The sequence below is a fragment of the Nycticebus coucang genome, chromosome 4 (genome assembly GCF_027406575.1).
Source record: "Nycticebus coucang isolate mNycCou1 chromosome 4, mNycCou1.pri, whole genome shotgun sequence".
Lineage (NCBI taxonomy): Eukaryota > Metazoa > Chordata > Mammalia > Primates > Lorisidae > Nycticebus > Nycticebus coucang.
Window position 1 is genome coordinate 104,972,111 of NC_069783.1, and position 15,678 is coordinate 104,987,788.

A 15,678-nucleotide genomic window follows, 5' to 3' on the forward strand; every position below is an offset into this window, starting at 1 on the left:
ACCTGGCCACACCCTGTGTGGCAAGGGCCGGGAGCTGGATGCTTTCTGGTTATCAGTAGAGAGGGGCTAGTAATTGGTACAACCTGGGCAGTACCTGTGGCTCAGTGGGTAGGGTGCCGACCCCATATACTAAGGGTGGTGGGTTCAAACCTAGCCCTGGTCAAAATTGCAACAAAAAAATAGTCGGGCGTTGTGGAGGGCGCCTGTAGTCCCAGCTACTTGGGAGGCTGAGGCAAGAGAATCACCTAAGCCCAGGAGTTGGAAGTTGCTGTGAGCTGTGTGATGCCACAGCACTGTACCGAGGGTAATAGAGTTGAGACTCTGTCTCTACCAAAAAAAAAAAAAAATTTGGTGCAACCTTTCTGAATGCAGTGTCAGAATTCTGCTTATCAGTTTTAAACATAATTTTTGTGCTTTTGTTTCCTTCTCAGTCCGGTCAACCTTCAACAAAAACAAGACTTTTTAGCACACTTGATCCTGAACTCATGCTAAACCCAGAACACTTACCAAGGGCCAGTACTGTGGCTATGACAAAAGAATATTCCTTTCTGCGCACCAGTGTCCCTCGGGGGCCTAAGGTGGGCAGCTTAGGGCTCTTGGCACATCCTAAGGAGAAAAAAAGTTCAAAATCAAGCAAAATTCGATCTCTGGCTGATTACAAAACTGAAGGCTCAGATGTCGGAAGTGCTGGTAGAAATATTTCAGCTACCGACTCTCGCATGGGTTCCCTGAAGCAGAGTAGAAGCAGTGCATCAGTTGTGTCTGAAATCAGCCTGTCTCCTGAGACCGATGACCGTCTGGAGAATGCTTCATTAACTGGAGACAGCGTGTCCGAGGCTGATGGAAATGAGAGTGACAGTTCATCACACAGCAGTGTCTCTACTCGTGGGACATATGGTGTTCTGGTGAACACAATTGGCATACAGGAAACTTCCTATGTGGTAAATGGCCAGGAGATTGCCGTGGGTGCTTTGGGCCAGTACCCCTCCATTAAGGATGTCCTCCAGGCCGCAGCAGCTGAGCACCAAGATCAAAAGAGAGAAATCAATGGGGACATGCAGAGTCGGAGAAACAGCATCTGCAGCAGGTGGGTCAGATACAGGGGTGAGTGGGGTGGGCAGAAGGTATGTTCTTAGACACAGCTTCTGTGGAAGCTTCACATGGCTTCCATCACTACAGCGGTTGATACACGGTTTCTCTTTCCTGATTTCATCTGTAGTCTTGACATTAATATTTCCTTCATATACAACTGTGTTGCTTATTTTTTTTTTTTTTTTTGAGACAGTGTCTCATTATGTCACCCTTGGTAGAGTGCTGTGGCGTCACAGCTCGCAGAAACCTCAAACTCTTGGGTTCAAGCAATTCTCCTGCCTCAGCCTCCCAAGCAGCTGAGACTGAGCTGAGCTATGACATTTGGCTACTTTTTGGTTGCAGTTGTCATTGCTGTTTGGCAGACCCAGGCTGGGCTCGAACCCACCAGCTCCTCACTGAGCTACGGGTACCAAGCCTGCTTTTTTTTTTTTTTTTTTTTTTTGAGATAGAGTCTTACTTTATCACCCTCAGTAGAATGCCATGGCATCAAAGCTCACAGCAACCTCAAATTCTTGGATTCAAGTGATTCTCTTTCCTCAGCCTCTCAAGTAGCTGGGACTACAGTTGCCTGCCATAGTGCCCGGCTATTTTTAGAGATGAAGTTTCATTCTTGGTCAGGCTGGTCTCCAACCTGTGGGCTCAGGCAATCCACCCGCCTTGGCCTTCTAGAGTGCTAGGATTACAGGCATGAGTCACCTCACCTGGCCTCAATTGTTTTGTGTTTTAAGAAATAGATCTGGGGCGGCGCCTGTGGCTCAAGGAGTACGGCGCCGGTCCCATATGTCGGAGGTGGCGGGTTCAAACCCAGCCCCGGCCAAAAAAAAACCCACAATAAAAAAAAAAAAAAAGATCTAATCAGCAATCGTCTACAGTATTAACATCCTGTCTTCAGTATTTATATAGATGGGTCTTTCAAACTGCATGGATACTTACATGGGCTCACATTTCCAAAAGGTGTCCAGGCATGTGGAAATGCCTGACCGTTGGCAGGAAAATTTATTGGTAGTGTACATAATTACTTAGGTTTCTACATAAATCTTTTTACTTAACTTTTAAAAACATGGGAGGGAGTAGCAAGGGTGTGTGAAACTGGAGAGTATGGAGAATAGTTACGCAGTCAGCATTGCTCACACGTCCCTGGTCCTGTGCTTTGTCCTCCAGTGTTTCTGTGGAAGGCTCTGCTGCCGAGACTCAGGATGAAATATTGCAGGTTCTCAAAGAAAAAATGAGACTCGAAGGACAGCTGGAAGCTTTATCATTAGAGGCTAGTCAGGTAATGGATATTTGATTGATGTTTTATTGTGCCGTGCAGCTGAAAAGAATGTGTGATTCCTCTTTATTGGGTACAAAGTTTTACAAAGGTCTTTATTTTATTTTATTTTTTGAGACAGAGCCTCAAGCTGTCACCTTGGGTAGAGTGCTGTGGCATCATAGCTCACAGTAACCTCCAACTCCTGGGCTTAAGCAATTCTCTTGCCTCAGCCTCCCAAGTAGGTGGGATTTCAGGCACCTGCCACATCGCCCGGCTATTTTTTTTGGTTCCAGACGTCATTGTTGTTTGGCAGGCCTGGGCTGGTTGCAAACCCTCCAGCTCAGGTGTATGTGGCTGGCACCTTAGCCACTTGAGCCATAGGCGCCAAGCCTACAAAGATCTTTAAAAGTAAGCTACGTCAGCCGTATGTTTCATATTTTTTCATTTTTTGGCTATTTGATCTGTCAACTTCTGAAGGAGGTGTGTTAGTTTTCTACTCTTTCTACTTCATCATCAAGATTTGCCCAGAATATTTCCTGGATGTTAGATATTTATGGTCCAGAATAGTTAATTCTCTTGGTGGACTGTACCTTTTTCTGACATGGTAAACTTTTTGTCTTTACCTCTTTAATATGATTTTCAGTGGGTTCTGCTTTTTCTGATATTAATTTTGCTATATCTAGTTAGCACTTGCCAGAAAAATAATTTTTCATCTCTTAATTTTCAGCTTCCCTTTGTCATTTTGTTGAATGTATTTTTATTGATAGTGAAGAACTAGATTTTTATCTTTCTGTCAATGATCAATGTAAATCAGTCCCATGGAATTCAGCTTTCTGCTGTTGGCATGAGAGAAAGTGAGAACACACAGATGGCACAGAAATGTGATGGAGGAGAGGGTATCCTTTTAGAAAGTGTGTGCAAGGCAGTTTGGGAGCAGAGGAGAGCTGCCTGTGGTGAGAGGAGCTTGATTTGCTAGACGGACATTTCATGTTTAAGATGGCTCTGTGTGCAACATAGTCTTTGGACACAAACTAACTACTGTGTGGTGCATAAAACTGTGTCTACTAAAGAGGTGATTTTAGAGACATCAAGGTTAATTTTGGTGTGTACAATTTTTACTTTAGTAAAAATTCTACTACTTTAGAATGTAGCCCTCTCATCAAATGCATTTCTACTTCCTCTATATATTCAGTCCCTTGGACAATCTAAGAGCTTGCTCTTACTTTACTTTTCTCTTCTCATCCTCCTGATCACTAATGTATGCTTTGGTGCATCCAAACCAAGGCCTGTATTGCATGGATGCAGTGCTCCCTGGCATATCTGTGCAGGTGCTAGTTGTACTTAGTCTAAATCTCATTAAATTTGTTGAGTTAACTTGATGTTAACTGGGTGTTTTCTCTTCTGTTTGTTGGATTTGCTGTTTGTCTTGGTGAGGGAATTTGGGGTTCCCATGCATGCTTGGGATCCAGGTGTGCTGCTGGTGAGTGGCATGTTATCACTTGCTCACATCTTGTGGCATCTCTGCTGCTCCTTTGGCCTTTCCTCTCTTTCCCTGCTTCATCCTGTGGATGGCACTGTTGTGGTTACTCAGGACTGTTTCTGCGTCCATTGGCCCTAGCAAGGGCCCCTCAGACCCTCTCATGTAGCAGCAGCTTGTCCCAGGGGACATTTTTTGCCCATACCGCCACTCCCCCCCAGTCTTAATCTGATAGCTTTTTATCTTAGGGTCCCTCAACATGCCTGGTATTCTTGGCTTTGTTTGTGTGTGCATGAATCTGTGTGAACTTTTTTGATTTTTGAAAAAACGTATTTTCCCACATCCTGGCACCGGGGAGGTACCTTCACAGCCCTGCCTGGCGCTGCCCTGCAAGGTACAGCTGGCCCTAAAGCTAGTGTAGGCACTACAGGTGCCTTTTCTGCCTCCAGGGTCTGTTTGGAAATAACTGGTGTGGCAATGTGTGTGAAGTCGCTGTCAGACATCTTTCTCTCTCAGTGAATATACTGGCCAGAATTGGCTCCTCTTCCTGCAAGTTAGGGTGGTGGTTCGGGGTCTTTTCAGGCACTTAAGGAAAAGGCGGAGCTGCAGGCACAGCTGGCGGCCCTCAGCACCAGACTGCAGGTACAGGTGGAGCACAGCCAGACCAGCCAGCAGCGGCAGGATTCCCTCAGCCTGGAGGTGGATACCTTGAAGCAGTCCTGCTGGGATCTGGAGCAGGCTATGACCGACCTGCAGAATATGCTGGAATCCAAAAATGCCAGCCTGGCATCCTCCAATAGTGACCTGAAGGTGGCAGAGGAACAGTACCAGAGGCTTGTGGCAAAAGTAGAAGACATGCAAAAGAGCATCCTCAGTAAGGACAACACAGGTGAGAGCCCAGCCATCTGCACTCTGCTCATGTTCTCACGTGGCTGCCCTGTGAGGTGGGGCTGGGGCCGGTCTGTTACCACATCTGTGTGGCTATGGGGTTTTATTAGTTTATAATTTACACACAAGGTGTCTACTTTTCTAAAGGAAATATACTTTTTGTTTGACCTCATGGAATTCTGCACATTTTTGCAGGGTATCCAGGGAAATTAGTTAGATCTTAGAAATTGACTTTAGACCCTAACGATAGTAGTTAATTGTTTCTGTTCATTCTGCCTTAAAAATCCAGTCTTATTTGGGATGAAGAGCTGCTTGCTGATTCCACAGAATTGTAGATTCTACTTAATATATTTAAAAACAACACTTACGTTTGCTGGTTGGCAGAGCTGTCCTCGCTGTGTTCAGCATTCTAGTTAACTTCCTCCTAGTAGGGTTGACCTGGGAACATCAAGAGAAAGAGTCATGGAGTTGCAGGGAGCTGTGGTGGCTCTGTGGCTCAGCAGTATGTTTGGCTTTCTTCGTGCTAACCATGTGCTCTTGGGTGCTCCTATGCCCAGCCCCACCCCCACCCACCCACCCCGAGCCAGTCTCAGAGTTGATGCTCTGAGCCCACTGGACACCGAGGAAATTCTGGCCTCCATGCTCAGATGTGGTGGTGTAAAGAAGGGCAGGAAGAAGAGGGTGAGGTGTGGTGGGAAGACTGCAGATCAGAGCCTGAGGGGTATAGTGACTCAGGCATACACTGCTTGGATGAGGCTCTTCTCAGGGCAGGGTCAGAGCAACAGGAGCGCCTGTGTTTGCCTGGCATGAGGGCCTAGACAAGTGAGCCTGGTCTCAGATCTGATGGCACAGAGTAGGTAAAAAGCCGTTGTCACAGAGGCTATGTCTTAATGCTGAAAGAGACCCAACCAAGAAACAAACAGTAGACCTTTTTCAAATTGCTGTTATTTTTCTATCTTTGAGCCCTTTATGATACCCAGTCCCCAAGGAGAAACTATAACGTCCAGAAAGTACGAAACACCAAAATAAGTTTGTGACTCTGTGAATTGCAGGGCTCCATCTGACTAGTGCTCACTGGGCAGCAGAACCAGCCTGAATTCAGGCAGGACCACTCAGTCCTGGCCCATGGCTGGTGAACATCAGGCCATTCAAAGATAGGAGCCTCAGGGTCCACCACAATTTGTGCACACACAGTTGATTTTCAGTATTACAGATTCTGCAACTGAATTTGCCTACTTAAATTTCTTTGAACCCCTTCAATCAATACTCACAGAGCTTTATTTATTTATTTATTCTTTTTTTAAAGACAGAGTCTCACTTTATTGCCCTCGATAGAGCACTGTGGCCTCACAGCTCACAGCAACCTCAAACTCCTGGCAATTCTCTTGCCTCAGCCTCCTGAGTAGCTGAGACTACAGGCGCCCATCACAACACCTGGCTATTTTTTGTTGCAATTTGGCTGGGGCTGAGTTTGAACCCGCCACCCTCAGTAGATGGGGCTGGCATCCTACCCACTGAGCCACAGGCGCTGCCCAGTCACAGAGCTTTAATAGTCGCGTCGCTTGTGGACATGTGCAGAGAGGCAGAAACCTGAGTTGTATGAAGCACTCGTTCCTCGCTGCAGTGGAATGAGGCCACACTTTGCCTTGCTTCAACTCAGACTGGGAACAAGTGTTCTTTTCCTGGTCTACTCAATGCCGTATTTGTATTTCTGTGCTTTTTTGGGGTGGTTTTGCTATTTAAAATGTCCCCAACCACCAGCTGGTATTGTTAAATGCAGGGAGGCTGTGCTGTGTTTTATAGAAAAAATAGATTTCTCAGAGAAGCTTTGCTCAGGCCTGTTGACTGTGAGTTCAACATGAGTGAGTCTACATTATGTCTACACAAATTGTCTTTAAATAGAAGCACAGGCTTGGTGCCTGTGGCTCAAGTGGCTAAGGTGCCAGCCACATACATCTGAGCTGGCGGATTCGAATCCAGCCCATTCCCGCCAAACAACGACAGTGTTGTGGCAAGTACCTGTAGTCCCAGCTACTTGGGAGGCAGAGGCAGAGGCAGAGGCAGAGGCAGCGAATCATGTGAGCCCAGGATTTGGAGGTTGCTGTGAGCTGTTATGCCATGGCACTCTACCCAGGATGACAGCTTGAGGCTCTGTCTCTAAATAAATAAAATAAAAATAAATAGAAGCACACATAAACAGAAGTTACATAATAATGGTCACTTGATGAACATCTTGTGACCAGAGGCTTAGAGGACCTAACCTTATGTTTCCCCAGGAGCAGTGGCTCTGTATCTGCAGATGCATTGGTGACAGTGACTTTCTAAAATGTTAACTATTGAGAATAATCAGAATCAACTGTGTTTCTCGCACTCTGCAGAGAGACCCCTTTGTGACAGGCATCTATGCAGAACTGTGGGCTCTCCTGCTTGTGGCCATTAGTATGAGCTGGTTTTTCTCACTTATAGTGCATGATCTTCGACAGCAGATGATAGCCTTGCAAAGCCAGCTGCAGCAGGTGCAACTGGAACGTGCGACACTGACCAGCAAGCTGAAGGCTTCACAGGCAGAAATCTCATCCCTGCAGAATGTCCGGCAGTGGTACCAGCAGCAGCTTGCCCTAGCACAGGAGGCCCGAGTCAGGCTGCAGGGTGAGATGGCCCACATCCAGGTACGGCCCCCAGGACTCCCAGGGAAGACACAGCACATGGCCTGGTAGGTCATGCTTCATGTCTTCATGTGGAACAATACCTTTTCTCTAAATTAAAAAGATTTTTTGCCATACATGGTAGCTCACACCTCTCATCCTAGCACTTTGGGAGGCCAAGGCAGAAGGAGCACTTGAGCTTAGGAGTTAAAGATCAGCTTGAGCAAGAGTGAGACCCTGTCTCTGCTAAACATAGAAAAAATTAGCTGACTGTGATGGGTCTGTAGTCCCAGTTACTCAGGAGGCTGTAGTGGGAGGATGGCTCGAGCCCAAGAGTTGTAGCCTGCAGTAAGCGGTAATGCACTCCAACCTGGGGCTACTGCATATCTGCATTCCCAGCTGCTCAGAATATTGAGTTAAGATGACCAGGAGTTGGAGGCTGCAATGTGACTGTGCCCATGAGTAGCCACTGCACTTCAGCCTGGGCAAGACCTTGTCTCTGAAAAAGTAAAATAATTAACAAAAAAAAAAAGGATTTTTCTGTTTTTTTATTTCATAGACACATTGTTTGTTTGAGACAGAGCCTCAAGCTGTCACCCTGGGTAGAGTGCTGTGGCATCACAGCTCACAGCATCCTCCAACTCCTGGGCTTAAGCAATTCTCCTGCCTCAGCCTCCCAAGTAGCTGGGACTACAGGCACCTGCCACAAAGCCTGGCTATTTTTCTGGTTGCAACCGTCATTGTTGTTTGGCAGGCCTGGGCTGAATTCGAACCTGCCAGCTGAGGTGTATGTGGCTGGGCCTTCGCCGCTTGAGCCACAGGTGCCGAGCCTGTTTGTTTTTGAGATAAAGTCTCAAGCTGTCGCCCTTGGTAGAGTGCCGTGGCATCACAGCTCACAGCAACCTCAAACTCCTGGGCTTAAGTGATTCTCTTGTCTCAGCCTCCCATGTAGCTGGGACTACAGGTACCCGCCACAACACCCGGCTAATTTTTGGTTGTAGTTGTCGTTGTTTGGCAGGCCCAGGTTGGATTTGAACCCTCCAGCTCTGGTGTATGTGGCTGGCACCTTATCCACTTGAGCTACAGGCGCTGAGCCTATTGCTATTATTTATATTGATTTTAGACAACATCGTGCTCCAAATTATATTACTTCATAACTGTATAAGGAAAATACTACTGCTCAGTTAAAAAACTATTGCATCTTATATAACAATAAAAACTAAAAATGTTTAATTAGCGTTTTCAATTTTGTCATACCCAAGTTTCGCCCTCTTTTCTGGAAGGGAAGAGAAAGCAAGGCAGCCTCGCTTCTCACTGTCTTGAAATAGCCCCAGCAAGTTCTGTGTGCAGCCTTCATTTAGAACCTGAAACCCACAGCTTCTGCCAGGTCTTGAGGTCTGGGAGCTTCACTGGAACTGGCTTTGACATGGGAGCAGGTCATGCACAGAACAGGCAGCCCTTTCCCTTCCTTTTTAGCTCTTAGCTTCCTGGGCTGAACTATTTCTGCCCTGAGGGTCATGGCTCTGGGCTCCTCCTTCTAGAGGGGCTACGTGGTTGAAAGGGCCGTACACCATCTATGGACCTAGGCAGATGCTGGGTTGGGCTGGAACAACCCTCCTGGGAAGGTGCATGTGGGGCTTCAGGCTGAGGGTGAGGCCTAGAGGGCACCTGCTGAATTTGGTCAGTTCAGAAAAGGGTCTTCACACCACCTGAGGCGGGTGGATTGCCTGAGCTTACAGGTTATAGATCAGCCTGAGCCACAGAGAGACCTCGCCTCTAAAAATAGCTAGGCGTTGTGGAAGGCACCTGTAGTCCCAGCTGCTTGGAAGGCTGAGGCAAGAGAATCGCTTGATCCCAAGAGTTTGAGGTTGTTGTGAGCTTTGATGCCATGGCACTCTACCAAGGGCAACAAAGTAAGATTCTCTCTCAAAAAAATAAATAAATAAAGGGTCTTCACCTGCAGGGACTTAGAGATGCTCCTTTTTTTTCTTTTCTTTGAGACAGAGCCTCAAGCTATCACCCTGGGTAGAGTACCATAGCATCACAGTTCATAGCAACCTCCAAATCCTGGGCTTAAGCGATTCTCCTGCCTCGGCCTCCCAAGTAGCTGGGACTACAGGTGCTCGCCACAACGCCCAGCTATTTTTTGGTTGCAGCCAACATTGTTGTTTGTCAGGCCAGGGCTGGATTCAAACCCGCCAGCTCAGGTGTATGTGGCTGGCACCTTAGCTGTTTGAGCCACAGGTGCCAAGCCTTAGAGATGCTCTTTTGACAGGAACTTTGTTTTTAGAGATGGGGTCTCTCCATGTAGCCCAGGCTGGCCTCAAAACTCCTGGGCCTAAGTGATCCTCTTGCTGCAGCCTTCTGAGTAGGTAGGGCTGTGGGCATATGCTACTGCACCCTGCAGCTGAAGGGGCTTTGCATGGGTCCTGCCCCATACTACATAGCAGTAGCATGATGACCACTGATTTCTGGGCTACAGGCCTTCCATGTGGTCACATAGAACCCAGGAAGCCTATGTTTGTGGTGGATAACACATGATGGGTTGGGGCATGCATGGGAGCCATTGAGTAGGGTAGCCAAGGACCCTGACCCTGGGGCCTCTGAGACAGGCTGGTCTGCATTTCTTACTTGAAGCTGAATATTTTTTACCTTTTGGATGTTTTCTTTAAAGGTTGGACAGATGACCCAGGCAGGCCTCCTGGAGCACCTAAAACTTGAGAATGTGTCTCTAAACCATCAGCTGACAGAAACACAACACAGGTCCATCAAAGAGAAGGAGCGCATAGCTGTCCAGCTTCAGAGCATCGAGGTGAGACCAATGGCTAATATTTATCTGACTTTAGGCCATGTTGGTGAGATTAAGAAGACATAGTGCCCCATGATTGCATTAATGTACACAGCTATGATTTAATAAAAAAAAAAAAGACATAGACACACATAAACATAGATACAGTTTTTTATTACACAAACACACACATATTTTAGTATTCTTTTCAACAGCTTACAGTGATAGCCTTGTAAGGTTTGGGGAACCCATTCCTCATCTCTTACCTGCAAGTGAGTCACACCATGGAGCTTTTCTCCTCTACTCTGGGCCTGGCTACCAGGTAGCTGATCATTGCCAGTGGGACAATGCATCTTTGTGACTGACAGTGTTTCAAAGCCCAGCGATAATAGGCATTTTATTTATTTCTGAGCACTCAACCTGCATTGCTATTTAATTCTCCTGCCACCATGTGGAGTTGTTATGTTCTCTGCCAGCTGCTAGCCCACAGCCTCCGCAGAGGATGGGAAATACATAGCTCTGGATGGATCTAGGCAGCTGTTTTCTTTTTAGCTGTGGGAGATTTCTTCACCTCTCTGAGCCTCATTTCCTTCTTTATAAAGTGGGGATAATTATACCTACTTAATGTCTTGTTGGAAAAAGTAAGAAACAAACAGTATAAAACCTGGGCAGGTGCGAGATGGCATTTTGTGCCTGGCTGCCCTTGCTGCGTGCTGGGCTTGTCCTCTCCTGGGCCTCCTTCCACAGGTAGATTATGGAGGCCATTTAACCAGAATAATGGAAGACAGTCATGTTGTTTTAGCTATAATACTTCAGGCTCAGTGACAAAGAGCTGAAAAATATTTAAGTGATTAGTTTTAGATTATAAACTAAAACACTAATTTTTTTCCCATAAGAAGTGTACTTAGATGTTAGGTCTCACCCTTACAGTACAAATGTAAAGAATGCCACGTTTGCCCTGTGGTCCCTTGGCATTGTATTTTGTTTACTAGGTGGTATCAAGTAATATTCTGGTAAAAGAGAATGTTTCATGACTCACCCCAAAAGGAGGGACCTGCCATCCACCTGTCTTCATGGGAGAAATGGCCAGCGAAGCTTCATTCTTCAGTTGATCCTGGTTCTTAAAACTGGGTGGTATGTCTGCCAATCTTAGGCCAGGCCTGTGTGTTAGCAGAGGGGAGGACTGCATTGAGCTGGCTGAGAGAGGAGCCCTTCGTGGCCTGGTTAGAGGGTCCACTCCAGTCACTTGAGCTGTAGACAGGAGGGTGATGTGGCCAGAAGGCCCGTCTCCAGGGCAGCAGGTTCTCTATGAAGCAGGAGTTTTGCTGGCTGTTGTTGATGGTCAAGTTTCCTGCTGTTTGAAAAACACTGTTATTTCCTGGGCCCAGGCTGATATGTTGGATCAAGAAGCAGCCTTTGTGCAGATCCAAGAGGCGAAGACGATGGTAGAGGAAGACCTCCAGAGGAGACTGGAGGAGTTCGAAGATGAGAGGCAACGGCTACAGAGGGTAGCAGCCTCAGCAGTATCCTTGGAGCAACAGTTAGAGCAGGCAAGTACTTGCCACCACATTGGGCCAGATGCCACAGGGCTGCACACAGGTAGCTGTGTGGGCTTCCTTGTGTGTGAGGCCTGTTTGAGGGTCATATCGTCAGACCGTGCTGCTGTGCAGATCTGGCCATGTGTTTGCTCCTGGTGGTGTTCTTCTATGTCAGAATTTTGCATAAAAAAGTCCCTCAGGCTGGGTATGGTTGAGCTAACTTCTGTAATCCTAACACTTTGGGAGACTGAGGTGGGTGGATCACATGAGCTCAGGAGTTGGAGACCAGCCTGAACAATAAATAAAAAAACTAGCTGGGCGTTGTGGTGGACACCTGTATTGCCACCTACTTGGGAGGCTAAGGCAAGAGAATGGTTCGAGCCCAGGAGTTTGAAGTTGCTGTGAGCTATGATGCCATAGCACTCCACCCAGAGTGATAGAGTAAGACTCTGTCTCCAAAACAAACAAAAATTAAAAAAAAAAGTCCCTCCAAAGTGATGTCCATCAAAATTATTTAAAATCTGAACAGGGAAAAGATACAAATTGTTGGAGTAGGATTAATAGCAGTGTATTGAACTTATTATCTCTTTCCCAGGTTAAGCTGACTTTGCACCAGCGAGACCAGCAGCTGGAGGCTTTGCAGCAGGAACACCTGGGCCTGCTGAAGCAGCTCACCTCAACACAGGAAGTGCTGCGGACCAGGGAGCAGGCCCTCGATGGCCTGCAGACACACTTCGATGAGCTGCAGGCCAGGCTGGGGGAGCTGCAGGGGGAAGCAGCCTCCAAAGAGGACACAATCCGCTTCCTGCAGAATGAGAAGATTGTCCTGGAGGTGGCTCTGCAGGCGGCTAAGAGCAGCAAGGAGGAATGTGACAGAGAAGCAAGACGCTTAGAAGAAGGTACTGAGGAAACATCTGGAATTTTAGAGCAGTTGAGAGAAGAATTAGCCATCAAGTCCAGCCAGGTAATGCAGTCTGCTATCATTTTGTTAGGAGTCAAAATCATATACACAAGAATGAGTGCTGATTCGTCCTTTCTTTGGATGTGTTATTTTGCAATGTGAGTGACCCCTAGGGCTCAGCTCCACAGGGGACAGGATCACACCAGTGTCTGTGGTTTGGGCCCTGCAATAGCTGCTGGGAATAGAGAAGCCCAGACCTGGGAAACTGAGTTTTGGGTGGGGCTTTTGGAAGTACTCTAGCAGGAAACACCAGTTTCTGCCCACTGATGATGGGAAGCAAAGAGTCATGAGGAGCTGCAAGAAAGTTGGTTGTGCCTCCTGGCATGTGGCCCCACTGGACTCTCAGGCAGGGCAGATGTGGTGTGAGTTGGTACTGGGAGGGCAGGAGCCAGCAGGGCCTGGCCCCATGGACCACATTCCTGGAGCCTGGGAGCATCACTGGCAAATGCACAATGCCAGAGAAGAGCTGATGCGCTGACAGCATGCTGTGGTTTTGATATAGGCAAACATGCTTGAAAATGTAGACAAATGATATGGAAGAAGCAGAATTGGTGTTGAGGAATAAATCCCACTCTAAAGTGAAACAACTCAGAAACACAAAGCCAAATACCAGCCAGATTATCATACCTATAATCCTAGAACTCTGGGAGGTGAGGTGAGTGGATTCCTTGTGCTCAGGAGTTTAAGACCAGCCTGGGCAAGAGTGAGACCCCATCTCTACTAAAAATGAAAAACTGAGGCAAGAGGATCACTTGAGCCCAAGAGTTTAAGGTTGCAGTGGGCTAGGATGCCACAGTACTCAACCAAGGGTGAAAGAGTGAGACTCTGTCTCAAAAAAAAGTCAAATACCACATGTTCTCACATGTGGGAGCCAAGTAATGTGCACACCTGATCATGAAAGTTGTGTGGTAGGGACAGAGTTTCAAAGGGTACAGGCCATGCAGTGAGAAGTCACCTTATTGGTGGATGGACACACTTCAGCGATGGGTTCACAGGAAGCCCAAACCATCCATGTAACAAAACTACACTCGTGCCCCCAAGTCTGTAAACATAAATATAACTTAAAATGACTTGATTTTGGAAGTACTCTACCAGGAAACACCAGTTTCTGCCCACTGATGATGCGGAGCAAAGAGTCAGGAATAGCTACAAGAAATTTGGTTGTGCCTCCTGGCATGTGGCCCCACCAGACCACCCCCAGTAAAAAAAGTTACTTTTTTTGCATTACTATTATTATTATTATTATTGCTCAATATTTCGTTGGAGCAATTGTCTGATTTCTTTTCCGAATGTATTTATCTTTGTTCATTCTTTATGAAGTTTTTATTTCTAGTCCTTACCTTAAACATTGTTATTGCTATTAAATTTTAAGCCTTTTTAATTTTGTGAAGGCAAAAAGTGGAAACCAAATAAACACATGTATATGTATAGAGAAAATTAAAAAAATATATATGATTTGAGGGGAAAAAAACTTAAACAATAAATAAATCCCACTCTGTATATATATGACTTGAGGGGGAAAAAAAACTTAAAAAATAAATAAATCCCACTCTGTAAGGAGCCAGGCCAAGAGGAAGTCACTATTTGTCTTCTTTTTGGGAAAGTAGAAGGAGGCTGCCTGACCATCCCATACTAAGTTATTTTCCAGGCTCAATGCACTAGGTCAGTGGTTCTCAACCTTCCTAATGCTGTGACCCTTTAATACAGTTCCTCATGTTGTGGTGAACTCCAGTCATAAAATTATTTTAGCAATGATAATTTTATAGTTGGGGGGTTACCACAACATGAAGAGCTGTATTAAAGGGTCACGGCATTAGTAAAGTTGAGAACCACTGCACTAGATGGTCGTAGTTACAGTGTTGAGGGAGTTAATTGAGAAGAATTTCAGAATTCCTTCGAACTTGATTTTACTATTTGCTCAGTAAGAACATTAGCTAACACTTGGAAATCTATGAAAGAGGCTTTTGATGGTACCAGGCATTGTTATCATATTGGAATTCCACCTGTACTGTAGTTATTGCAACACTGGTAATTACTTAATCCAGGTTCACCCCAAAACAGATGAGGTAGTGGTGGTGGTGTTCCTGCCTCTCCAGGAAGCTGCTTTTCCAACTTGGGGATCAGAGTCAACCTAACTGGGAGTTAGACTGGCCCTGACCCCAGCCTGCCAGGTGTTTGATCACTCCACTAGCCTTGCTGGGATATGCAGGGTGTCTGGAAACAGCACTGTCCATGTGGGGTTGGAGTTTATCTGATCATGGCTCTCCCTTTACCTGGTTCCAAGCCTTTGCCTCTATGTGAAACTGCTGTGGGACCAGGTGCAGGTGATGATGGGGGACCCATCAGCAGGCACTAGTGACTCATGCATTGATCATTCCCAGGAGGGTGTCTGAAGGAACCACTCTTCATAGTGTGGGGAAAAATGGCTCACTTCCTAATCACACTCGGGTGATAACTAGGATTTGCGTGGTGTATATTCTTGTCTTAAGAGGGATCATTCAACAGAGAAAGCCTTGGGCCATGAACAGGCTGTTGCCCATTTCCAGAGATGGAGCTCCAAAAGCTATGGAGCTTGATCTCACATGTAAACTTGATCTCATGGGGCTTCCTCATGTAACATATGTGGCAGCATCTTCGTCACATGACATGCACCAGTGCTTTCTAGCTGCAGGGCCTTGATGTGTTTATCACTTGGCTGTTTTTTTAATTCTTTGATTTGAGACAGGGTCTGACTGTCGCCCAGGTCTGAGTACAGTGGTATGATCCCAGCTTACTGCAACCTGGAACTCCTGTGTTCATGTGATCCCCCCACCTGAGCCTCCTCAGTAGCCGAGACTACGGGTGCTGCTATCATACCCAGCTTCTTCTTTTTTTTTTGAGACCAAGTCTCACTTTGTCACCCTTGGTAGAGTGCTGTGGTATTATAGCTCATAGCAACCTCAAACTCTTGGACTCAAGTAATCCTCTTGCCTCAGCTTGCCAAGTAGCTGGGACTATAGGCACCTACCACAACACTTGGCTATTATTATTATTATTA

General features: G+C 46.4%; 1 protein-coding gene across 3 annotated transcripts in view; it reads left to right on the forward strand.

The window, feature by feature from the left end:
- GOLGA3 (golgin A3) overlaps positions 1 to 15,678 on the forward strand; it is a 78,469-nt gene that overhangs the window by 38,597 nt on the left and 24,194 nt on the right. For all 3 annotated transcript variants that reach the window (XM_053587552.1, XM_053587553.1, XM_053587554.1), the window contains 7 exons: positions 432 to 1,087; positions 2,254 to 2,365; positions 4,404 to 4,710; positions 7,176 to 7,378; positions 10,029 to 10,166; positions 11,531 to 11,692; positions 12,276 to 12,644. In XM_053587552.1, the coding sequence (XP_053443527.1) occupies positions 432 to 1,087; positions 2,254 to 2,365; positions 4,404 to 4,710; positions 7,176 to 7,378; positions 10,029 to 10,166; positions 11,531 to 11,692; positions 12,276 to 12,644 (1,947 nt within the window). The remainder of the gene's footprint in view (positions 1 to 431; positions 1,088 to 2,253; positions 2,366 to 4,403; positions 4,711 to 7,175; positions 7,379 to 10,028; positions 10,167 to 11,530; positions 11,693 to 12,275; positions 12,645 to 15,678) is intronic.